We start from the raw sequence: 25,463 nt of genomic DNA, 5'->3' as shown, positions 1-25,463 counted from the left end.
TGAGTATCAAGTGGTCTAAGCACAGGACTGAGTATGTGATGGGCACTAAAAAGAAGTCCCTCCCTCCCCTGCTTAGATGGGAATCACTACCAGGAGTTCTGAGTTCTAGCCCCAGCTGATACTCCTTTGGAGACCTCAGGAAAGTCACAATATCTGCCTCAGTTCCCCATTGTGATGTTTGTAAGTGTTAAGTATTAGTAGTAAAAGGGGAGAGACTTCTCTTTGGATTTTCAGAAACACAAGGTCCTGAGAAAATATGGATGAATTGAGATTTTAAATCCACTTCTTAAGGCAGCCATGCATTGTGTCAGCAATAATGAAAATGGGGTTTCTGTCATCTATACACCAGGAGATCTGTGAGAGAAACTAGAGAACATGAATAAAAGTTTATTTAACATTCTGTCATTCAAAACAGTTATTTATAAGATGGATTGCCACAAGATTAGGCATTAAGTTCACGTGTCCCTGAAGTCTGACTGGCAGATAGTTTTATGTAGGTGATAGAACTGCAGAGCTTAAGGTGACCTGCAAAGGAAAAAAAAAACTACATCTGTGCCTCTTTCTTTCTGATATATGGAGAAGGCGTCAAAGTACTCCTATATTAACCACATTTTTTCTTCTACATTAGAAATTCAGATCGAGTCTCTGGTTTTCCTAGAAGGCACTATAGATACTGGAGAACTGGTAGACTAGACCAGATAAATCATGCAGGTGAAATGAGACTGGACGTTATTCTTATGCAGACTGTTGGAACATAAAAAATAAAATTTTAATGTAGTGCAAATGCCTAAAAAATACCATGAAGAAAAGTGATCTTTGTTGAACTTATCTTCTATTCAGGATCTCCAAAAAGTTCTCCAGGAGAGCCAACTTGGACATCCCTGATTTAAAAAAAACAAACAAAAAAAACTTTATAGCCTTCTGTACATACATAAAGCAGGAAAAAGTCACATTGGTTTTCCTTCCCTCCCATTACAGGTCACTTTAGAGCCCTTCCCAGTCACAATTTTCAATACAGATTCCCCCTTCTAAAAGGATCTGGATTTTGGGAAAGCTCCTCTATTCTACTGTTAACATTTCAGCAGAGAGGGAAGGTTTAATAAGTTACCCACAACATTCCAACCCCTTGTTTTTTATGTTCCACTTTTATTCCACTCCACCCGACTTGACCATTCAAGGTAGATCACTTGGCATTCTAAAATCTCAGCAACTTCACACGCTAGGAGCCCATCGGCTTGACCAATGTAGGGAGTACTGGAAAGCACTGAGCTGTGAAAAATTACAACTCTCGTACAAACTAAAGCTCTGAGCATGGAGTCATTGCATTCCTCAAGTGAACTGCTCCAGCCAAACCTTCTTCTGCAGAGAGGTAATGAACAGAAGGCACAATCTTACTGAAGAGTTAGTTTTCCTAGTCTGTAGAAGTCGCTGCATAGATACGAAGAAGGCATCACGTGAGCTGGAAGACTAAAAGAATACAAATCTAAACTCAAGAGTAAGATATGTCTTGCATATGGAATTCTTTACCCAGAACTACTCAAGTAATTAGAACACCAAACTTGGAAAGTATCACATTTCATTAAGTGGTCCAGCAGCCCATGGTCAAAGGGACAGCAATTCGAGTTCAGACCCCTCTCCAGCATCCCTTGATAGCAGTTGGTGTAAATGGTTTGGGATTTGAGAAGATTCACATGTCTTCATCCTCTTTTTCTAAGAAATCAGTCAAGGTCCCGTTGTCTACAGGAATTAATAAATACTCCACTCCATCCGTTCCCTGAAAACGAACACATACTGTCAACACAGGACTGTGGCAAAGAAATCGCACCGATGCAAAATGCAACGTCAGCCACTAGACAACACTGTTACAAACAGCACAGATTCGACACACCAACATGGCCTTATGTAGTGAGGTGCCCAGCCAGGTCAGTGTTCAGTAGTACTAACTACAATATTAATCCTGGAATATTTCCTTAGCATGGCAACAGGTGAAAAAGCACATTGAAATAATCGGCTCTCATCTGGTTTGGGAGACAAACCCCAGAGCTTTAGAAGACAGCTGACTCAGTTACCCTTGCATATTACACGAGAGAGTAGGAGTAGTCCCTATCCACTTCACTTAAATGATTTACTGCCTCAGGACTTGGGAATGCAGTCTCATTGCTGGAGCTGGCTAGCAGTCTCCATTCCAGGGACTTCAAGTACAGACTTCAAAGCTTGCTAAATAGTCTCTTCTAGTTATCCAAATGCTTCAGATTGCTCCTCGAGATCTTCAGGTAATCCACTGCATACCCAGAGGAACTCTGTGTCGTTAAGTAACTGAGCCGTGGTGCACTTTTCTGCAGTCTCTTTCTATTGCACAGAAAGTTGAGAGACCTGCATGCAAAAGTGGATAGCATGCTATAGGCCTTCAGCCCTTCACTAATGCACCGACCATTTGTCAGTGCTTCAAACAGTGTACTTTGGACATAGGTACAGCTCATCTCAGGTAAACTCAACAGCTGCAAGTAGTGAAATAAAAAGTAAGGCCACCAGCTGTAGCCACAGTCAAGATAACAGTTGCCTAGCTCACCCGCTTGGTCCGGATGAGCTTGTGGTCCCTGAATTCTGTCAGCTGAGCCCGAAGAGTCAGGTCACTGTTCACAAGGAAGGCCTCCCGACACCGCTGGTAGAAGTCTTGGAAAGATAGTCCTGGGTATGGAGAGGAGTTCAATAAATCAGGACAGCCAGCATCCAAAGCAGATTCATGTGCTCTGGTACAGGGCAGAGTTACTTCCTCTCCTGCAGTCCTGAAGGATAGCTTGCACTGCCTGCTCACTAGAAAACAGCATTACTGGGACATGCAATTTGAGGAGCCCCCTTAAAGAGAGGAGGAAGGGATCGCCTGCTATTTCAGCTGCTCCTCTGATCAAATTCAGAACATACATCCTGACCATATTTAATGCATTTGTCAACCACAGCTTTGTTCCACAGATACAGCCAAGCTAAAGGGATTTCAGGAATGGAAAGTGGCAGATCTGATAGTACAAGATCCTCCATTTGGTAAAGACAAACTTTCAGAGCACTCAAGTGCACAGCCCAGTGTGGGATTCTCTTTCACTACACAGCTCCTATATTACTGTATCTTTATCTTTCTAGATTAATACTATGCCATTTATTTGCAAATTGCAGAGCATTACAGACTAATCTGTAGGTATCATAGGGGGACAAGCCAGGACATAGATTAAGTGGCTTGACTAAGGTCATACAGCTTGTCAGTGGCAGAAGCGGTAGCAGAACACAAGAGGTCTCGACTCCTTGTCTCCCCTAATCAATGGATGGCATGTGACAGTCAACTTCTTCCTTGGTTTTGTAACTCAGCCCCACGTGGAGGATTTCACTATCAGACTGGGTGACAGTAAGAAGAGATCCTCTGAACTCAGCCATTCATCTGATTTCACGTCACACACCAGAACATGTAGCCCAATGCACAGCACTGGTAGAGATGCTCGGTGCTAAACTCACATTCAAAAGCCAGCAGTTTCAGTAAATCTGCTATGACAACACATGCTAAAATGGGAGAACCCAGCTTCCACCTTGACTGAACTGCCAATGGTGCCACATCAGACGAGAGAAGAAATGCCACGTGTATTCCTACATCAAACACCAGGTACCTGGGTAAGATGGGTTATCCTTGTTCTCCAGATGATACTGGGCCAGCAGTCTGAAAATCCCTCTGTGGAGGAAAAAAGAAAAAGAAAAAAGAGGCCATTACAGAAATGTTAAACAATTTTTCTTGAAGAACAGAGTCTTGTGTGTACACAGCAGCTGGAGGAAGACTTGCTTTCCAAGAGCCATTCATTTTAAGTAGTCCCATTCCTCCATCACGTAAGGGCTACTGATCACTTGGAACCCAAGTTAAACAATCAACTCGAAAAGTGTCAGAAAGCTGATTGTTCTACAGATAAAGCCCAAATTAAGTTATCGTTCCATAGAGCAGGGGTGGGCAAACTATGGCCTGCGGGCACCCCTGTGGCGCCACGGGGCTAAAGCAGGCTCCCTGCCTACCCTGGCCCTGCACCGCTCCTGGAAGTGGCCAGCACCATGTCCTTGCGGCCCCAAGGGTAGGGGGTGGGGCAGAGGGCTTTGTACGCTGCCCTCGCCTGCAGACACCGCCCCCTGCAACTCCCATTGGCTGGGAACGGCAAGGTAAGCAGCACTGGGCTGGAGCCTGCACCTCGAACACCTCCTGCACCTTGCACCCCAACCCCCTGCCCTGAGCCCCCTGTCGTACCCCACACCCCTCCTGCATCCCAACCACCTACCCTGAGCCCCCTGCCACACCCCTCCTGCACCCCAACCCTCTGCAGAGCCCCCCCGCACTCTGCACCCCAACCCCTGCCCCAGCCCTACATTCATGTCCCTGCATGCAATTTCCCCACCCAGATGTGGCCCTCGACCCAAAAAGTTTGCCCACCCCTGCCATAGAGCGCGAGAGAGAGGACTCAGGAGTACACTCATGTAGTCAACTAATTATTTTATTGTTGCCTACTACAAGCAAGAAATCAAAAATGGCAGGTCGTACTGCAATGCAAAGCAATTCTGTAGTTCATACACTGCATTGCAAAGCCAACCAATATGCTGGTCGTGGAACCTGCCCCTTTCACGCAGTGTGCAATATTCACTATGAGTTACAGAAATAACAAGCTTGACTTTCTTAGTCAAATAAGATGCTAACACTGAAGTCACTTAATTATTCTCTTTTTTCAGGTTTTCAGATTAAAACTTTGAATTTGTATTTTAAAAGGAGTCTGAGCTGGATTTAAGGTGAAAAGTCTTAGATGTTACCATACCCCCATCCAAGGGATGGCTGCCAAGCCACACACAGGCTCCTCCATGGACAAAAGCAAGCTGTCCAGTATTGTTAGAAACAGACTGTCTGTAGCCACACACTCTATGAAAATGCAGCAGGAAGTGCTATAGAAATTGAGATTGAGTTGTGTCTGTGTGGTGATAGAAGCACCAATACAGCAAGACAGATCCTCCATTTTTTATTTGTATGGCAAGATTCTTGGTTGTTAGAATGAAATGTCTATTAAACCACCCCAGCATACTAGCTATCTATTTTCTCTAGTGCTGTACACATCAGTGGCTCCTATACTATTGTCCATAGACTACTAATGGTCCATGGTGAACTGGCTGGTCTCTTGGTGAGGACTCTACACGTTGTCTCCAGCTGCTAAACGGCATGGAAAGCAGCTGCAGACAGGCATGTTCCCAAAGCTGCAGTTGCTTACATGGAAAAGTAACAGCTGCCAAAGGAACATTCTGCAATATTGAATGGGCGGGGAGACGCTCTGCAAGATAATCTTGCTTTAAGAGCTGTCACCTTGCTCCTTCACCAGAGGGCTCTTCACCCATCAATGATTCACTAAGCTAAGCAGTCTGAAGAGGGGCACTTAGCAGATCACAAAATCCAAGTCCTTGTGTAGCCAGACTGTGCTGGCACTGCAATATTTTGCATTCTAAACTTCCTCCAACTAGACCGAGATCCATGCTGCTGAGAGACAGCCAATGGGGACCTTGCTTTCCAATTATGAGAAAAGAAGTGAGAAAGGACGGCATGTGGTTAAGGAACTGGACTGGGACTCAGGAGATCAGGGTTCAGTTCAAGCTCCACCATTGACTTCTTAATGACACCAGGCAAGTCACTTAATCACTCCATGTCTCAGTTCCCCATATGTAGAGTCCTGCGCAGATATAAGTCAGTATCTGCGGAACCGCAACAGTGAAAGGAGCATAACGTGGGGTTGTCGCTCCCAGGAGTCAGCACCCCGCGCTGGCAGCTCCTCCAGCACCGCTGTACTGCCTGCAGCCCCGCCCCCTCCACACAGCTGTCTGTCACTCCTGTCCGAGGATGTGCGTGCCGCTTGCACACAAGAGCGCAACCAGGCACAGCTGCCTGTGAGCCTGGTGCCCACCCCAGTGGGCACAACTTGGGGAGGTACAGACGCACTGGAGGAGCTGCCGACATGGGGCACTGGCTCCTGGGAGCAGTACCCATGTTCTGCTCCTTTTGCTGCTGTGGTTCCTGCGAGAGCCCTGAGTTTCTGCGGATACCGGTTTATATCCACAGATATAAATTTGTATTCACACAGGGCTCTACCCATATGGAAACTGGGGGTGGGAGCCCTGTCTCTCTCTCTCTCTCACACACTCTTTTTGTCTCTTATCTATATAGCATGTAAGATCTCTGGGACTGAGACTGTCTCTTACCACATGTACACACAGTACCTAACACAATCTTTACTGGGGCTTCTAGCTGCTAGAACGATAATGTGATAGGATCTTACCTTGCATTGGGGGTGAGGCTGTGCAAGACATGCGTTAGGGAGCTCAGAGCCAGAGACCCAGATTGCTGCACTAACAGCGAGTTCTCATAGGAAGTTTCTTCCAGGTAGGGACTAAAAGTGGTTGTTTCATACCAGAGCCAGTTATAGAGGCTTTGTTTTGCCTGATCCCACACTAGACACACACACACAAAAAGGAAGAAAAAGGACAGACAGGGTTGCAGATTTAGCTTCTCCCAGTCATACAATATAAACCATCTTAGTGCAGCAGCACCACCTTAGAGCAGTGGTCCTCAGCCTTTCCAGACTACTGTACCCCTGAAGCCCAAGTCCTGCTGCATGGGGCTGAAGCATGCAACTTAGCTTCACGGGGGCCCCTGGGGTGTGGGGCCCTGGGCAACTGCCCTGCTTGCTACCCCCTAATACCAGCCCTGCACTTGCAACCTCTCTAAATCCATCGCGTGACCCCTGATCTAGACAAACTGACATATTCCCTGGAAGACCTGTGTACCTCTGTGACATACCCCTGGTTGAGAACCACTGCCTTAGCGAATTCTCACTTACATAGAGCAGTATTATTTACCCAGCCATTTACACTCAGAGTGAAACGTTCCCTGCACCAAAGAATTTACACGCATACTGCACACATCCCCTTTTCCATTCCACTTTCAGATAGCACCAGTCTGAACAACGTGGTGCTCGAACCACTGGTTCAGCGAAGCGTCAGTACTCTATAGATAATCTGACAGTGATTGGCAGCTATAGTCATATGTTTGTACAGCCCCATGGGCAATGGGGCCCCCACCCTGACCATGGCCTCCAGGTGCTAATAGAAAGCTACCTGTACATTATGCACCCACGGGGCAGAGATAAGGCAATGCAAGCAATATACAGACAGCATTTAACAATCCCAGAAGGGTGGTTTTTCTGGAAGCACAGTGGAGGAGACCAAGGCTCTGGGACTCACTGAGTGGAGCATTGATGTGATCGATGGAGGCGATGAGGTGGATGTTGGGCAGGGATGCTAACTGTGCAAGAATTTGCTGGCTTTTGTCTCCTCTCAACATCTTGCTGTCCAGGTTATGGATGAGGAGATAGAGCTCCAAGGAAGAATCTACAAAGGGGGGGAAAAAACAGCAAGGGAACAGTCACACTAAGGAGCCTGCACTAAGAGTGAAGAGATTCCTCGTTCTCACTGTGGTTTGAGTGTAAGCCAGTCCTGTCAAATCCCCTATGCACGTCCATCCAGCACTCCAGTGTCAGAGGACTTTGCCTTTCAGCCTGTATTTCAGGGCATCTGAAATATTTTATACAAGCTCTTTCCACTGTAGCTCTTGCCACCACTGCAGCTTTCCTTTCATAACCCCTTTTTGCTTGCTCATAACCTGTCCAGAAGTTTCTCGTTTGGGCTGAAGCTTTCTATGCCTTTAGTTCTGAGCCTCTACACCAGTGCGGGTCGCGGCCCAGTACTGGCTCGCAGAACGGAAGGCACTAGGTCGCGGCAGCACTGGTCAGCACCGCCAACCAGGCCATTAAAAGTCCCATTGGTGGTGCCCAACCAGACTGTTAAAAGTCCTGTCGGTGGTGCTGCCCAGCTGGTGCCTACCTGTTCTGACACCGCGCTATGCCCCAGGAGTGGCCAGCAGCAGGTGCAGCTCCTGGGGGTGGGGGGCACCACAGGGCTCTGCATGCTGCCCCTACCCCAAGCACCGGCTCCACACTCCCATTGGCCAGGAACCAGCCAATGGAAGCTGGGGGGGCAGTGCCTGTGGGTGAGAACCACACAGAGCTGGACCTGCTGCTGGCCGCTTCCAGGGAGTGGCACGGTCCGCAGTGCCAGGACAGGCAGGAAGCCTGCCTTAGCATCCCCACTGTGCCATTGACTGGGAGCCACCCGAGATAAGCCTGCCTCTCAATCCCCTGCCCCAGCCCTGAGCTCCCCCCAAACTCCGAGCCCCTTCCTGCACCCCAAACCCCTCATCACAGCCCCACCCGAGCCTGCACCCCCGTCCCAGAGCCCTGACCCCCTCTCGCACTCCAACCCCCTGCCCCAGCCCAGAGCTCCCTCCCACACCCTGAAACCCTCATTTCCAGCCCCACCCCACAGCCCTCACCTCTGCACCCCAACCCTCCGCCCCAGCCCAGAGCCCCCTCCCCCCCAACCCCCAGCTCCATGGGGTCACGGGCGTCAAAAATTTTCTTCAACTGGGTCGCCAGAAAAAAAAAAGTTTGAAAACCACTGCTCTAGACAATATGGATTTATTTTAGGAGCAGGGTTTAGATACAGATCTGTTCTGCCACTTTTGAATTATGTAAGTAAGAGACCAAATAAAACCCTCCCACTCACAGAGGATCTGATCCAAAGCCCCCTGACTTGAACAGAAGTCTCTCTCAACATGCCTTTAAGGAGCTCTGCATGGGTCTCTCTACACAGCAGCTAGGAGATGTAATTCCCAGCGCAGGTAGCGGTGCACATGCTAACCTGAGCAGAGCAGTGGCAGTGGCGGGCAGCTAGCCTGAGCAGCCAAGTACCATCATGCCCAAGCTCCTAGGTATGTGCTCCAGGGGCTAGCCCTGGCTGCCACACACACTATTTTTAGGTGCTAGCTTGAGCAAAGCTAGGGCCTGTATAGCTACCCCAGCTGGGAATTGCATCTCCTAGCGGCTGCACAGATGTACTCTAAGACGTATCGACACAGAATGCAAATGAGTGAAATGGGTGATCTTTAAAAGTTCAAACTTGGCCTGTTGCTGCTAAAGCTCCCAAAGAAACAGCTGCTTGGAGAGCCCAGTAAACTCCCTGACAAGCCATTAGCCAATTATAAATTCTGTTTTGTGCAGAAATCAAGTAGCTACTCAACTGCCCATAGCCCTGGGCTTTCCACAGGGAGACAGCTAGAGTTTAGCACCTGTGATGCTGCATAAGAACAGCTACAACTGGGGGACTGCCTCCAGCCAGCCAACCTTTCCCCTACCCACTCTCTGTAGGAAAGCACAAAGACAGATGAAGGATGAACATTTGGGAAGAAGAGTTAAGGCTCCAATGGCAACATCATATATGCACAGATGTAGACACACAAAATTTAGCCACTGGAACTGTACGTACACACACACACACAGCTATACTGTTACATATGGAACTCAGCAAGCACTCTGTATATATGACATGACCCATTTAACATTGCTTGTAGAACCTGAATTCCCACGTCCTACTCTGTTTGCTCAAAACAGCCATCAACAACAGAGGGGTCTGCATACATTAAGTTACATCGCTAGTCCCTTTCAGTCCATTAGACCTTGTACATTCGAAGCTCAATCCAATGTCCACTGAAGTCTATGGCAAGCCTCTTAGGCCAAGGTTTTCAAAGGAGCCTAAGGGAGTTCAGCCCCCTACTCCCATTAAATTTCAGTGGTATTTGGGCATCTGGGCTCTTTTAGGCTCTTGAAATTTTCACCTTTTAGCTTCAATGGGTATTGTTCAGGCCCTCAGGCAACCAGTAAGAACCTCCTTCTCCCATCCACCCCCATACAAAAAGCTTAGGTTTTACCCTTATTCTGTTCTATCAATGAACTTACAGCTGAGGAGAAATATGGCACAAACCCCTCCAATGAACCAAGTGAAGAGACTAAGCACTCAGTAGAGCAGACATGAGGCTCTCAGGCTCATTGTCAGAATGCTCCTTTTCTCACTTTTCCTTGGCAATGTGTCCAAGCTAACAAGCTGAAACTGAGGAAAGGGAATGCTGTATTTCCAGGTACTCAATTTCAAGACACCTTCATACATTTCACAACCAAGAAGCCAAAACCCTGGTGCACTTACGCATCTATTCAGAGAACTACGTATATTTTCCATGAAGGCCACAAAATCACAAGACAGGAAACAGAACAGCAAGAGTCAACACAAAGATTGCAATTGAGCAAGTGGGAAGTATATGTGATTTCAAGACAGACACCAGACTTGCACAAGCTTTTCCAAGATCAGAGAGAGTCTAAGCTTTAGGGCATCTGCTCAGTCTCTTTACCTTCTTTAAATCTTTTCATGATCAAGTCTAACTGATCCAGAGGGCTGCGGAAAGTCCCCACGTGATCCAGCACCTCCTCTGTTATGGAGTTCAGAATCTGTAACAGAAAAATGCAAGATCATCCTCCTCCTGAGGGACTTCTGATAACTATGGGCTTAACACCGAATCTAAGAGTTGGGCCTTAGCTAACACCAAGGATCTTCACCAATTTCAGCCATCTGTGGCCAGTTCCCAGCATAGCTTCACATGGTGCAAACCCCTAGGGTAGTCAAGGTAAGTCATGATTTTCTCCAGTTTCAAGCAGAGGTAAATTGTATTGGAGTATGTTGCATATTATGGGATACCTCATCTATACTAGGGAGTTCGCACTAGTTCAGGTACACCAATCCCCAGCGTGGTCAAAGTTTCTTTAAACTCAAGGAGAAGGGAGAATGCTATTCATTGAGGAGTCTGTGTTTAGAGACTGGGAAAGCTTCCTGTGGACTACACTAAACATTTTGTATTGGAAGATTTTAGTGGCTGCAGATAACAACCAGCAACTTAAAAACCTCACAAGCTTTGTCACACTTACTGATCTCACAGTGATGCTGGGGAAGAAGCCATTGACAACAAGGTGAACAGAATCCCGGAGCAGAGAGGTACGAAACTTCTCCAACAGATCTCTCTTTGAGCCCAGTCCATAAAGCACAATACTGAACCCCAGGCTGCAGCGAAGAGAGCAGATTAAAGGGATCAAACTTACAGGTCCTTTTAGAATCTCACATCTGTGTTTCCATTACATGAAACAATCCGATTCCCCTCTCCTCCTATAATCTTACAATTCTAAAGAGCCAATCAAGTCCAGGGTACTTCAGCTTGCAGCCAGCCAGTCCCTCAGTTTGTAGGGGGTTTGAGATGAGTGGGTATGGTGGTTCCATGTAACTAACAGGAGTGTTTATCAGCATGCTCAAGACCTGGGAATTTGCTGTCCTCACACGAAAGGGACACTTGTCTGAAGACTATCAGGTCCTCTGAAACAATGCAGACTAACATGGAAATTGCTCACAAACCCACTGCATAGGCCCCTCCACCAAGCTATTCAGGCACAGTACATTCAGCTTTTCCCATGAATCACAGCAGTTATGAGACAACAAATGGAAGCCTACCAGTTGCTTCTGATGTGTCTTTTCTAGTCAGGTCAAAGGTCAAGATTTCAAAATCAAAACATGCTATTCTAGTACTTGTGGTTTAACCTTTAACTATCCAGTACAGCCAGAGACAGGCAGATACAAGGATGCTTTAGGACACTGCAGATCACTGACCTCTTATGAGGAGAGGCACAGCGTCTAATGCTCAAAGGAAGAATGATGTGTCAACAAAAGAGGGAAGAGTGGGCCAGATCCCAAGGTGCTGTGGGCAAACAACTCCCATTAACTTCAATGCAAGCACATGAGTCCTCTCTGGATTTGGCTCAACGAAAATATTTATTGTAAACCTATGTTGCTCTTACTCCCCACACATACCATCTGCCACTCCCCACCTGCTTCCTCTGCCTCACCAGCCTGCCATCTTTCTCACACTATCCCATATGCCCGGGACTGTCCCATGAACCATGACACTGCAATTTCCTCCTTGCACCACACTCCTTTCGCAAAGCCTTCTAGCACTGATGTCCTCCCATATATCTGCACCTGCCCTCCTCTGAGCTACTAGCCTCTGTATCCTTGGTCCCTGTTAGAATCGAATCCTCTAGATGCAGAGACCTTGTCTTCTGTAAAGCACCATGGAATCTTATAGCTCTATAAGCAACACCCAGTATTAAATACACCTCTACCCCGATATAGCGGTGTCCTCAGGAGCAAAAAAAAATCTTACCGCGTTATAGGTGAAACCGCGTTATACTGAACTTGCTTTGATCCGCTAGAGTGCGCAGCCCCCTCCCCGGAGCGCTGCTTTACCACGTTATATCCAAATTCATGTTATATCGGGTTGCGTTATATAGGTGTAGAGATGTATAATGGAAGTGTGCCCTCAACCCCGCTTTCTCTCACACAAATTGACACAGAATTCCAGCTCCTACAGTCCTCAACAGACTCAGCACTTTTCTTCTCGCATCTACTAACTATTAGACCCCTCACGCTAAGAAAGCTCACTATTACACCACTGAAGAAAACCAGATTCTATGAGAAGTGGTATTGGCGATTTGCTAACAAACTTGTATGCTCTAAACGGTCTCTCCCCCTTTCCTCGTATACTCGACTGTTTATAAAACATACCAATGAGCACTTACTGCTCCCATCAACTGGGGACACTCTACACCTCTAAAAACCCCGGCTGTTCAGCTCATAAAGAGTAAATTTTGCACAACTTGTCTCAAGAGATGCATTACCCAGACTGCGCCCTAAAAAATTACACTTGCTTATCCTGCAATCTCAGCCCTAATTCAGTCAGTGAATCATTCCATTGCTCATCTGTGGGACAATGATTTAAATTAGCAGAGGCTTTCCTGATGGTATGTTGGGGACTAATGTTCACTGAATCTTCTTAGAGGAATCCATAGATACTTACTGTAACTGCAGCATCCATTTGGAAAACAAGGATTCGTGCTGTTGGTTTAGTTCCTTCAGTTCAGCAGTGAAGGCAGGGGGAGCCTTGTTCAGGAGGACAAGCAGCGTTTGCTGTGTTTAGAAGGGGAGAATAGGACAGTCATACAGGGTTTAGGGTTGAAGACAATGACTAAACAGGTGTCTAAATGTGTGCCTGGAGTGTGTGACTGAACCCTTATAAACACTGCACTTCTACAGCACCTTCCCTTCAAAGATCAGAATGCTTTACCGGTATTAAACAAACTGCAATACTCCAGTGGGAACAATTAGCCCAGGTTTGCTGATGGGGAAGTCAAATGACTTGCCCACTTTTACACAGAAACCTGTGGCCGATCTGAGAACAGGATCAAGGCTGATGCTCAGTCCTGTGTCTTGGTCACCCCATTCTGCCTCACCTTGCAGCATCCGGGCATACTGCTACTGAGACAATGGCACATTCACAGCTCCTTCTGCACCAGCAGCTGGATTTTCTCCGCTAAGCATGCATCCATTATTGGCAGAGCACCAAACCAGAGACAACCCCATTAGCAATGGGCAAGACCAGGGTGCCAGTCAATGTGGTTTGCGTTAGTTCAGTTGAGTCAGTCACTAAAGGGTTAAAGGCCATGAGGTATTATGTTTAAAGAGAAGACTCCAGAGTATTAGAAAACAAATAGGAAAGAATTCACCTGCAGATCAAAACTAGCCTCACCAGAGAAAATGCTATGAGAAATGTTATTACAAATCTGGAGGGCTAGTTCAGGCTTTTAAAAGACGTGCCAGAGTCCTGATGTGTAAGCTAGCAGCGCTACTTATAATGTTGGCAACAAAACTGGAACTGCTGTAGCATGAGACCTATGCAGGCTTCAAATTCTCCAATTAATGCATTCACTTCCCACCCCCATGTGGCAGAAGAGAGTTTACTCTGGAGAGAAAACAGAAGGGAACTGTGCTATTTCGAATAAACACAAAGCTTTCAGAGCATCAAGCTGCCCATTAGTCCCTTTGATATCAGCAGAAGATTTAAAACTGCACGTCTGGATTTCCCAATACACAGGAGTGTCCAATTTAACTACTTGGAATCCACCAGAGTTCTCCCTGGGTAATACATTATGCAGAATCCAGGCAGCAGCCAGTAGGTAATCTGAATGCATGTGTTTTAGTAACATGGAGTTAAACCAATAACCCTCGACACAAAAATCTTATGTATTCACCAAGCAGACAGCAGGCACCAGTACATGTTTCTCTGAGTCCCTGTTCCGGAGGGGCCACCTCTAGGGACAAGGGGATCATTCACTCTCCGTGATACATTCAATCCACGGCCTCTCCATGGGGAGTGTCAACAAGTGGTCCATTTAATTTTTTTTTTTTTAAAAGCCACCAGAGTTAGATGTCTACTGGGAACCAGATTGGGACAACACTCCCTTTCACACATATACAGAGGCCACTGACTAGCTGTCAGATAGTAATGCTTCGGGCTGCCCCCAACCTGGGTGGGATTTGAACTGCAAACCCAGAGCTGAAATCTTCCCCCACACCATTAATACTCCCCTCAGTTCATCTGGGGGAATAGATGGGTTGTTACTTTTAACAAATTTGTTCACAAAAGCCAGACTTCATTGCTGCCTGGGTTGGTAGCAGATTTCATTGCTGCCCTCCATTCGTATCATCCCTTTCTACCTCCTCTGCATTCTGAATTCTAGCGATTGCAATGTTCAACCGACATATTAGCCAGCATCTACTACACACTTCCCTCCCCCCCGTTGCTATCACTTTCTCAGCCCCAATGGTGGGAGCGCTAGAGCAGAGGAGGTGATAGCAGTTTAACCACCCTGTCCCCTGACCCTACTCAGAGCAGCTGTACATCACATAATAGTTCAAACACCAATGTACTGTTGGCACACTGTCTACACTAGGGCTCCTGCTACTGATCTCTCTAGTACAGCTGAACTGGTGGTAGCGACAGGGGGGAATTTCAGGGGGGGGAAAAATCCACCACAGACAAGACCTTCCATTATGAAGGTGGTTTCATCTGCTGCAACTTTACCTGATCCAGCTTTCTTTTCTGCAGCTTCTGAAGGGTTCGATCGGAGGTTAGAACTTTGGAACTACTGTGTGCCTCAAAGTATTCTTCCACCAGGTTGCTCTGAAAAGGCAGAGTGAAAGGTCAGTCTCAGGCAGGTTCTGTGGACTCGCTCTCTCCATGCCCCCACCCAAGGCTCAAATTGCTGTGTTAGGATGCCACTTCACAGCCACACCCACTCCTCAGTTCAGAGGGGACGGCGGTTGAGGAGAAAACCTAAAGCAGAGATGCCAACCTTGTTCTCAGACTTTTAGAAATGTTTATGAAAAAGATTTGTGAGGACTTAGGGAGGCTGCTTTGACGTCTCTCCCCGCACCCATCTGTTGGTGAGGGGGAGGGGCTGAAACCCTACCCCCAAACAGGGACACAGAGCATAGGAAAGCTGCCCTCATATGCCACCTACGGCCCTTAATTCCTTGGCCAATGCTAGGTCTGGACCTCCTCTCCAGAATAATCCTCCTCCATCACGTTCCTGCTCTCCTCCTCCTGCCACTTCTCCCCTGCCATGAGTGTCTGACAGGAGACAAGCCGCAGCAATTGTTAGGTGCAGTCTGGGATGCTGGATTCACCACCCATACCACAGGCAGCATGTTGTGTTCAAACTGCCCCATGTGGGCCCTGCTGGGCTACATTAACATGCTCTAGGTATCTAGAGCGCACGAGCAGGGTGGTGAATCCAGCCCCTCTAGCCCCACCGACAATCGCTGTCACCAAGCATCTCTGAATCTCTCCCATCAGGGCTGTATTTCCTCTACACTCACTGTCATTTCCTCCTTCAGTTTCTTAGCTGGTGTTTTTTTGGAAGCAGGAGCTGCTCTAGTTTTACTTGGGGTCTTTTGGTCCAATATGACATCACTGGTTTCTTTGTGGTCCTTGTCTTCCTCCTCCTCCTCCGAGCATGAAGCAGAATAGTCACTCTCGCTGTCTGAACGCAAGCTTGGAGCTAAGGAGAAAGCATTTGAGAGTTGGTAATATCTTTTTACAGAGAACTCTTATTACACATTTCCTGTAGCCTAGGTCTCCTCTTATATTGTCTATCCTTTTTCAAGCATCCAAGTCCTAATCCGATTTCATAGCCATCGTGCTACTCAAAAAAAATCCATTCTACATAGACCTGAAAATATGCACACTGCTCTCTTTTCCCCTTCTCTTTCCAATTATTTAGTAAGGCTCTGAAAATTGGCGCAAGCCTCCAAGTGTGGCTCTACTCTGAAAAGTGACTCTAAAAATGACATTGTGGGATTCCATGTTTCTCTTAAAGACGCTACATCAGTCTATACTAGTAAGAAGAGTTATTCTACCTGTCAGCCCTCCAAACATGAGTTGGGTTCTTTCTGGCTCATGTCACCACTAGCAAAAAAGGGCTTTGCCACAGGAATTTTACTAACAATTCTGTTGATTCAAGAGTAAGAACAGAATCCGGCTCACTCTTTCATGGCTTTGAAGCGGTAAGGAGCAGTAATTTTTTAACAAGCGCAAAATGTTCAAAAGCGCATGAGTGATTTAGAAGACCAAGTCACTTTTGAAAATGAAATTTAGGTAGCTAGGATCCTGAGACCCCCTGTCTCTTAGGCACGTCTGAAAATTTCACCCTCAGCCTAAAAAGTGACCAGTTATTTTTATGCAGAGTGCATATCCCATGACAATTTAACACAAACTACACACAAATAAACACACCTGCAAGAACATAAAAGAGGTCTTAATTTTCTGAATTATAGTAATCTATAAACTTCCCAAAGTGAGGTTCAAACAATCTTACTGGAATGGAATTTTCACTAGAATTTTCATATATTTCTACTACAGATGAATAAAGCCCAAACAACTGAGCTTGTCAGATTAAAAGCTAATTTGCCTAGTTCAGTGGTTCTCAAACTTTTGTATTGGTGACCCTTTTCCACACAGTAACCCTCTGAGTGTGACCCCCCCCCCCATAAATTAAAAACACTTTTTTTTATATTTAACACTGTCATAAACGCTGGAGGTGAAGAAGGATTAGGGGTGCAGGCTAACAGCTTGTGACCCCCCTGCATAATAACCTGACGACCTTAACGGGTCACAACCCTGTTTTAGAACCCTCAACCTAGCTCAATTTACTGTCACATATACACATGTTAAAACGTGTAAGAACATGACATGCAAATCTCTCCCACACTGATCCTACACATTTGAAGTCAGTCAATGACTTGAAATCATCTACTATAGATATAGAATATTAAGCTTTTCAGAGCGGCTGGGATTTTAAACAGCTTCTTAAATCAGTTCAAGTGATTAAGGTTGATGGACACAAACTCCCAGCCTACAGCGGACAGAGATTAGAGAATCTAACAGAAGAACTGAATTCCTCACATTTAGTAAAGCATCTGCATACATGGGATTATTCACATGGTTTTACCTGCTAAGATAAAGTCACTGAAGTAAGAGATTAGGTGCTGCCACTCACACCCCAACACCTCAGAAACAGTATCTTGCAGTGAAGGAACTATGTATCCCAAACACTGGCTCAGTAAAGATGGCTATTATGCTATTTTTACTTGGGAGTCACTTGAATTCTCTATGTAGACAGCAATGTCCTTGAAGCACCCATGGGGAGATAAATACGTAAGAATGGTCCTACTGGGTCAGACCAAAGGTCCATCTAGCCTAGTATCCTGTCTTCCGACAGTGGCCAATGCCAGGTGTCCCAGAGGGAATGAACAGAACAGGTAGTCTTTAAGTGATCCATCCCCTGTCGCTCATTCACAGTTTCTGGCAAACAGAGGCTAGGGACACCATTCCTGCCCATCCTGGCTAATAGCCATTGATAGACCTATCTTCCATCTAAAGAACTAGATAAATTCACGGAGCTCAGACAGCAGGTTATAGGTAACAGAACACCAAGATCCACCCTAAGCTTTTACTTAACAATGCTACTGTACTCCTGTAAACTGGAGCTTATTGCAAATGGTGCGCCTTACCTGTCAATCTCTTCCTGAGTCTGTAAGGTGTTGTGGACACAAATTCATTATTTTTACTCTGCAAGAACACAAGTATGTTAGTAAAGTCACACGTGCGCTACCAGTAGCAGCACTTTGCCAGGCAAGGGGCCAGGGTTTCATTTCTGAGCTCTCTTTCAGCTGGCAGGGACCTGAGAATGCAGAAGCAGGAAGCTTTGCTTGGGAGAGGGAATTCCTAGTGTCAGGTGATCACCCCTTGAGCCCTGGGGGAATGGGGATCACAACTCACAACCAGGATGTGGAAACTTCAGAAGCCCTTACCCCTGAAGGAGCCACATGGAAGTGACGACAATGGTAACACTTCTGCCAGACAGAGCCATGATGCGCTAGGTCACATATTCTACTCACCAAAGTCACCTGGAGTTCCAATAAGCGAGCGACTAGCAAAGCATAACAGAGCACTCAGCACTGAGAAGCCCAGCAGCAATGTAATGTGTCTGAGGAGCACTGAGCAGTTTTGTTCAGTCGCTGTTCGCTTAACCCTGTTAAACAGATCATTTCTGTTTTGTGGGGGAAGGAGGTATGATTACGTCTTATGTCCAAGAGAGTTTAACTTTAGAACACACAGGATGTGCAGAGCCACAGAGCTTTCTCATCAAGTTAAACACAATATATTATCAGGACATCAGACAAAGGACTCCTAAGGACAATTTTGCTAAGATATAAACAGATCCTCCCATGGCAAGGCCCTGGTAGGTTTCAAGACCTTTTTTTGTAGCTTTGGACCTTGGTAGCACATTTAAAGTGCAGCTCTATTCTTAAAGTGACTATATACAAATGTCAGTCCAATCTGTGTATGTTTGGTTGCATCAATTTACTTCGTGTAATAAGTATGGGGTTTGTTTGTTTTTTTGCTTTGTATTCCTGTTAGCAAGCAAAGCCAATACAGATCTGCAAGAGGGAGCTGGGTTCTGTTGCAAAAACTGTAAACCAAGTTCCAATTGTAGAATCTTTATTACTGAAAAGTAACCAGAAAGAACACAGCTGGACTCAGACTCCAGGCTGAGTTTGCAATAATTAGAACTGTGTAGATGATGTGTGGAACCATGATGCCATCTTTTAGACTCACTTTTCAGATTAGAACAGCACTTTAAATATGCTTCAGAGCACTGCACACACCTACAGTATGGTGCTATATAAGCAATCATTCACTGGAGTCTGGTCTCTATCTATTTCCCTGCATTCACTTCATGAACTCCCCAAGGGGCAGTCCTGCCCTGATGCAACCTCAGCAGACTTGCCAAGGCCTAACTGAATTATGGACACTAAACTACCCTCTTACCTCTAGGCTGTCCATCTAGTTCAGAGTTGAAACAAGTTGTTGGGGCAGCATAGAGGAAAGCTTGCATTGCTGCTGCATGAAGTTTGCCTGTTTCGTACTGTACCCGAGCAGGACTTCAGTCTCAATCTTTCCCCAGCATTACATTTACATTATTACTAGTGGACACTAAAGTGACCAAATGCTAATGAGTCACCACAGTTTGGAGCATTTCTGGAGCACTGACATCCTCCAGTCCTAAAATTTATACAATTTCCTCCAGCAAGTTGTACAAGCTGCTGGAAATCTAAGCATTTAACTGAATATTAAAGGGATGTCAAACATGTCCAGTTGCATGAAGCAAGGGAACCATCTCTCACCTATGCTAATTAGTCTGTCAAATCTACTGATCTGCATGTTCACTCTAAAGCCCATAAATCCAAGATCCTCATTTGCGGCAGTTCCAGCGCTCATTTAAACCCTTCCCTGCCTGCTTCGAAATGGAGACATCTGCATTGTGAAAAATCTAGGGAGGTGATGGGTGGGGAGAGGCTCTTCGAGCCCCAATCCTCATGATAATCAGATGGTTTGTGTTTTAAAATAAGATCAAGCAAAAAGCAGTCACTCACCTTCAGCTGGGCTTTGTTCGAAGCAGAGTACTCTGTAAAGTAAACGAAACAATGAAAGTACCATATATTTCCAGCAGTGCCAGCTCCTACAGACATGGGCACAAGATGCTCATGTTTCCCCAAGTAAGAAATGCAGGCATCCGCTCTCAGTGTCTCAGAGATACTGTCTCTGCATGTTAACTCTCTGGCCAGTCACCCTCATGGGTGCAAGGTGCAGCAATCCACAGCTGCCCCAGAGTGGGGAATACGCCCCATGAAAGGGGCGGTGGTGCTACCACTACCGGTGGCTTTAGCCAGAGTCCATGGGTACTGGGGACTGACAGGAAACCTCGAGTGAGCAGGAAGGGGGTAAGGGTTTAGGTAGAGTGAGGAAGGACAGGGACAGGAAGCAAGGCTATTCTCCATGTCTAGTCCAGCAAGGAGCTGTGGAGTGGGCCTGGGGGTGGGGGGGTGGAGGGGGGAGAGCCTGAGCCAACCCTGCAGTAGGGGTGTCCAGTTCTTACACTCCAGTCATTGCAGCTTAGAGCAGGTAACTGCCTCCCAGGACCCCTGGGGAGGAGGGAAGCAGGGCTGGATGCGAGGCATGGAGAGGAGGAGCAGGGCTGGCTGTGGTATAGTGCACCCATTGAACTGGGGAACTACCATGGGGAGGTGCTGAACAAGCACATCTCCAGGCTGGTCTGTCCCTGTCCCTCTCTGGGGATGCACCAACCAGCTCCAGCCCCCATTGCAGAACACAAATCAGGGCCTTCCTGCTAGGGTTGGAATGCAGCAAAGGATGTTTCTTCTCCCTCCTCCCGTAGCACTCAAACAATGACATAGCATAGGCCATGTGTTAACAGACTGATTGCTTCCTGGACCACCTCCCCCTTCAAGCTCACACACCAGGTCAAGACTCCAAAGCCTCCATGCCTTCTTTGTTGCGAGACGTGCCACTACGTGTCTAGCACTGATTCTCCATTCTCTCTGCTCCCTGTGCAGAGCACCCCCGGCATAGTCTACTCCCCAGTGCACCTGTACAGGGGCTGCCAGTCTAGTCCTTCACGGTCCTCATTAGCCCTGATTTAAAGAATACTCAAGTGAAGTGTATGCAGCCAAGTCAGAGGAATTTCTCAACTGACTCAACGTTACTGTGCATTGCAGCAGCAGAAGGGAGAAGCAAACACATTCTGCTCTAAGCCAGTAGGAAAAAAACAAAACGATCAAACAGCATGATCCACAGGAGAACTAGAGCACCAGGCAGACTAAGCGGCACTATTTACAAAGCACAAAACTAACCCTGGAATATCAAGTATGCTGGGAGTTGGACCCTGAACGCCAACCTGCTTAATTGCCATTTGTGCAGGGGTACACCTGCTAGCTACTTTCCTCCAATTCACCAAAGTGTCTCAGAACTTACTCTTGCTGCTTTGAGGGGTGCTGGCTGGCTTCTCAGGATACTGAGAGGATTCAAAGGTTACATTCTTCCCAGGCGTCTGGGCTAGTTCAGAGGCTTTAAATAAAAGAATAGTTCCAAAATGTGATAGGCACAAAACACACACTGGACAGCTGTGGGTGTGTCAGTGACACACAGAGTTCTTTGCCCAAAGTAATCTCTTACCTATTAACTCCATTTCCCCACCTTTTCAAGGAGCTGCACCAGATATTTCCCTTCTTTCTCTACCTTTGTGAGTAAATTTAGTACTCGTGAAAGGTTCTTCAAGACTACACTCTTCTGCTGATCCACAAGACAAGTACAGAGTTAGCCTGACTTAAGTGCCACCCTCATGGAGGGGCCACCCCTTGAGGTGAGAGAATATTTTAGTAATGACACTTGGTCCTCTGTCTGAGGCTGCTGAACTGGACTCTCTGGTAATGGCTTGTGTGTTGAGATCATCAGTCCACTGGGAACTGGATTAAACTCACATTTTATTGACTCCCTTCTGATAATCATCAGCATGGGTTGGATTTGAACTGGTGACTTGAATGCAAAAGGCTATGTACTGCAATAACAGTGCTGACAATCTAAATTTCACTCAGTTCACTCAACTAAGACTTCAGCTTTACCAGCCAGAATCTCTCATTCCACTTGGCTTGTTCTAACCCACAACAGAGCTCAAACTGTTCCAAACCTCACACTCCGCCTGCAAGACTAAAGGATGGATCAGCTCAGACTCTGCTGTGGGATTATGGCACACACAGTGGAATAGGAGACATCACGAAGCCCAGCACAAAGGTTCAGCATTACAGTAAGGGAACCCCAGAGCACCAGTGGTTAAAGCCTGAACTACTGGTGACACATAATATAGTGGATGTGAACCTCTGCATTAACACATACTGAAAGGGGACCATTATAACATGAGGGCTGCCATTACAGAAGAAGCAATCGCCAATATGTCCAAATCCCGAGCCTCTGTTTCTCAAAACTTTTGATCCAAAGCCAATCATAAGACTTTTTAATAGTACTTTTTAAATACAAGTAAATTACAAGGAGGCTGCCAGACTAAGATTCCAGAAATAATTTATTCACTTGGTAATACTGAAAAGGAAGACATACCCAGCTCTGCCATCTTGCCAGAACGTTTTGGAGTCTGGAACGAGTAAATTTCACCCCCACCTGCACTGGGGCCATTTCTCAAGGAATCTGTTAGAAAACACATAAAAACAGCCATACTGGGTCAGACCAAAGGCCCATCTAGCCTGTTTTCCAAGAATAGCATGCCAGGTGCCCCCAAGGGAATGAACAGAACAGGTAATCATCCTGTGATCCATCTCCTGCCACTCATTCCCAGCTTCTGGCAAACAGAGACTAGAGACACCATCCCTGCCCATCCCAGCTAAAAGCTATTGATAGGCCTACCTTCCATGAATTTATCTAGTTCTTTTTTGGACCATTATAGTCTTGGCCTTCACATCCTCTGGCAAGGAGTTCCACAGGTTGACTGTGCGTTGTGTGAAGAAATGCTTCCTTTTGTTTGTTTTAAGACTGCTGCCTATAATTTCATTTGGTGACCCCTAGTTCTTGTGTTATGAGGAGTAACTAATACCGCCTTATTTACTTTCTCTGCACCAGTCATTTTATAGACCTCTTTCATGTCCCCCCTTCAGTTTGGAAAAGGGACAACTAAGAGTCCCAGTCTTATTAATCTCTCCTCATACAGCAGCCGTTCCATACCCCTAACCATTTTTGTTGTCCTTTTCTGAAAAACTTTTCCAATTCCCATACATCTTTTTTGAGATGGGGCAACCACATCTGCACGCAGTATTCAAGATGTAGGCATACCATAGATTTATACAGAGGCAATATGATATTCTCTCTCATTATCTAGCCCTTTCTTAATAATTTCTTACTCATGGATACATAAAAAGCACTGACATATTCCTGAACCATGGGAGTCAAGACTATGACTTTTTTTCATTGAACTTGAAAGGACTGTTTATGTTATGGAAGTGGGGAAAAAAGCCCACACGCAGTCCAAGAACCATTAGAACTCAACCACACAAAGTCAAAAGTTCGTGGTCACTGGGCATCACTCCCTGAAGCCAAATAATTGTTTGCCAAACAACCCCACCACTTTTACATGTTACAAGAGTTTTCTGAATTAGATACATGCTATATCTTCCCCAGAAATACCTTCAGCACATGCCCCCAAAACAGCCACATAGTTCTGCTCTTTCAGGATCTCCTGGGCCTCATCATCATCAGAAATGTTCTCAAGTGTCTTCACAAATCTCTTTACATTGAGCGCAAGTTGAGCTCTGTCCTTCCGCACTTTTACACCTAGAATCACAACCACAAAAACGTAACTTCTGATGAGCTAAATCTAATTAATAATATTGCAGTAGTACCTCGGAGCCCTTGTCCTAGACCACCCCCTTTCTCCCACCCCCTCAGAGTTGTGCTAGGGGCTGTACAAATAAAACAAAACCCACAGACCCTGTCTCCAATGCTTACAATTTAAGTAATCAAAGCTGCAGTGAATGTCTCTGGCTTTTAACATTCATATGTAAAAGCAGCAAAGAATCCTGTGGCACCTTATAGACTAACAGACGTTTTGCAGCATGAGCTTTCATCGGTGAATACCCACTGCATCCGACGAAGCGGGTATTCACCCACGAAAGCTCATGCTGCAAAACGTCTGTTAGTCTATAAGGTGCCACAGGATTCTTTGCTGCTTTTACAGATCCAGACTAACACGGCTACCCCTCTGATACTACACTTGATTTGAGCTCAAAGAGCCGAGTGGAAACTCAAGACAGCACCTGTCCCAACTGCCAAACAGTGATTTGGAACTGATTTGAATTTGGAACTGAGACATTAATATGACTGTTTTTTTTTGTTTCATAGCTACTTCTAGATTTCATATCAAGTTCTCAATATCCATATAAGTGATGACATCAGTGCAATTCTGAAGCATTAACTGCTACTGCAGAGTTGCACATATCAAGATTTGAGTCCCATAAAGTCTAAAGGGATCACACAGAACACCATAAAAAGAAACCCCAAGCCAAGTTTTTAAAAGGAGATGCTCACATGACATTACCGCTGCTCGGAATATGCAAATTGTTAACATTCAAAATTTTCAGGAGCAACTAATGATTTTAGGTGCCTCTGTTTTCAGATACTAGTTATCAGGAAGTGCTTAAGCACTTGCTTTCTGAGCAATCAGACCCCTCCAAGATGAAGTTGGGCACCCAGAGGCTACCAATCATTTTGACGACCCTGACCCTTAATACATTTTAATATCTGCAAAATAAGTTGCCTATTTACGCTTAAACCACTAGTACCTCCGTTATCAGAAATGTGCTTCAGAACATCTTCATCTGCCACAAACCTGGCTTCCAGGACCTTGTTTCTCTTTAACTCCAGCTGACTCATAGCAGACAATCTGCAATGCCAACAAGCGTTAACTAGGTAGGCGGCCGGGCACTGCCCACCCCTCAGAGCACCACGCAAACCCGCAGCTATGCACCCCCCGTTTCCGGGCAGCAAAGCACCACGTGCACCCGGCCGCAATAGCCGCCTTACAGCCAGGGGGCTGGGCACGCAGACTTTGCAAGGGGGGGGCGGCCTGGCCCCCCAGCTGCCCGCGGAACTGGAGGCGGAGGCTACAGTGGCTCGAGCCCCACCCCCCCGTCTCTCTCCCGCCCCCGCGGCTCACAGCAGCTCCAAGGCGGGTGGCAGCGGCACGAGCCGGAGCGAGGCGCATCCTTCCTGGCTCTGGGCCGCACAGCGCGAATCTACCGCCCTCCCTGGGGGGGGCAACAGGGGGCGGGGACTGCGCTGCACCAATAGGAAACGCAGCTGCGCGAGATCGATCTTCTCGCCAGCAAATCAACAACGCCTCTAGCTGGCTCCTTCCGCCCGTCCCAGGAGGTACTCGCCCTCAACCAACCAAGACGGGGGCGTGGCCAGGAAGGCGTCCCGTCCCCAGACTCTTCCCCCTTCTAGCTCCTGAGCCGAGGCGCCGAGAGCCCCCGGGAGAAGGGAGGCGGGGCCGCGCGCGCGCGAGCCGGGCACGCACCGCCTAGGCCCGGCCCGCCTTAGCCCTGGGCGGGAGCAAGGGCCCGCGCCACTGACTTACTGCTGAGCCGGGGATCGCGGCTCC

The 25,463-nt window shown here is 46.7% G+C and overlaps 1 protein-coding gene across 2 annotated transcripts; it reads right to left on the bottom strand.

The window, feature by feature from the left end:
• Positions 1-367: 367 nt before the first annotated feature.
• Positions 368-25,458, bottom strand: ORC2 (origin recognition complex subunit 2). Of its 2 annotated transcripts, none has more exons than XM_039495776.1 (17): positions 25,440-25,458; positions 24,643-24,743; positions 23,489-23,635; positions 22,412-22,498; positions 21,275-21,367; positions 19,876-19,907; positions 17,950-18,007; positions 15,757-15,938; positions 14,960-15,058; positions 12,896-13,005; positions 10,920-11,052; positions 10,349-10,445; positions 7,294-7,440; positions 6,330-6,501; positions 3,651-3,712; positions 2,570-2,688; positions 368-1,774 (listed from the first exon to the last, which is right to left on the bottom strand). In XM_039495776.1, exons 2-17 carry the CDS (start codon positions 24,731-24,733, stop codon positions 1,688-1,690), a joined length of 1,716 nt encoding a protein of 571 aa, XP_039351710.1. In that variant the 5' UTR covers positions 24,734-24,743; positions 25,440-25,458; the 3' UTR covers positions 368-1,687. The 2 variants fall into 2 exon arrangements, with proteins under 2 accessions (XP_039351710.1, XP_039351709.1); XM_039495775.1 differs by lacking the exon at positions 25,440-25,458 and adding an exon at positions 25,017-25,174.
• Between the last annotated feature and the right edge of the window lie 5 nt (positions 25,459-25,463).

This window comes from Mauremys reevesii, linkage group 11, assembly GCF_016161935.1.
Source record: "Mauremys reevesii isolate NIE-2019 linkage group 11, ASM1616193v1, whole genome shotgun sequence".
NCBI classification, from domain to species: domain Eukaryota; kingdom Metazoa; phylum Chordata; order Testudines; family Geoemydidae; genus Mauremys; species Mauremys reevesii.
This window is presented reverse-complemented; position numbering and strand designations above follow the sequence as displayed.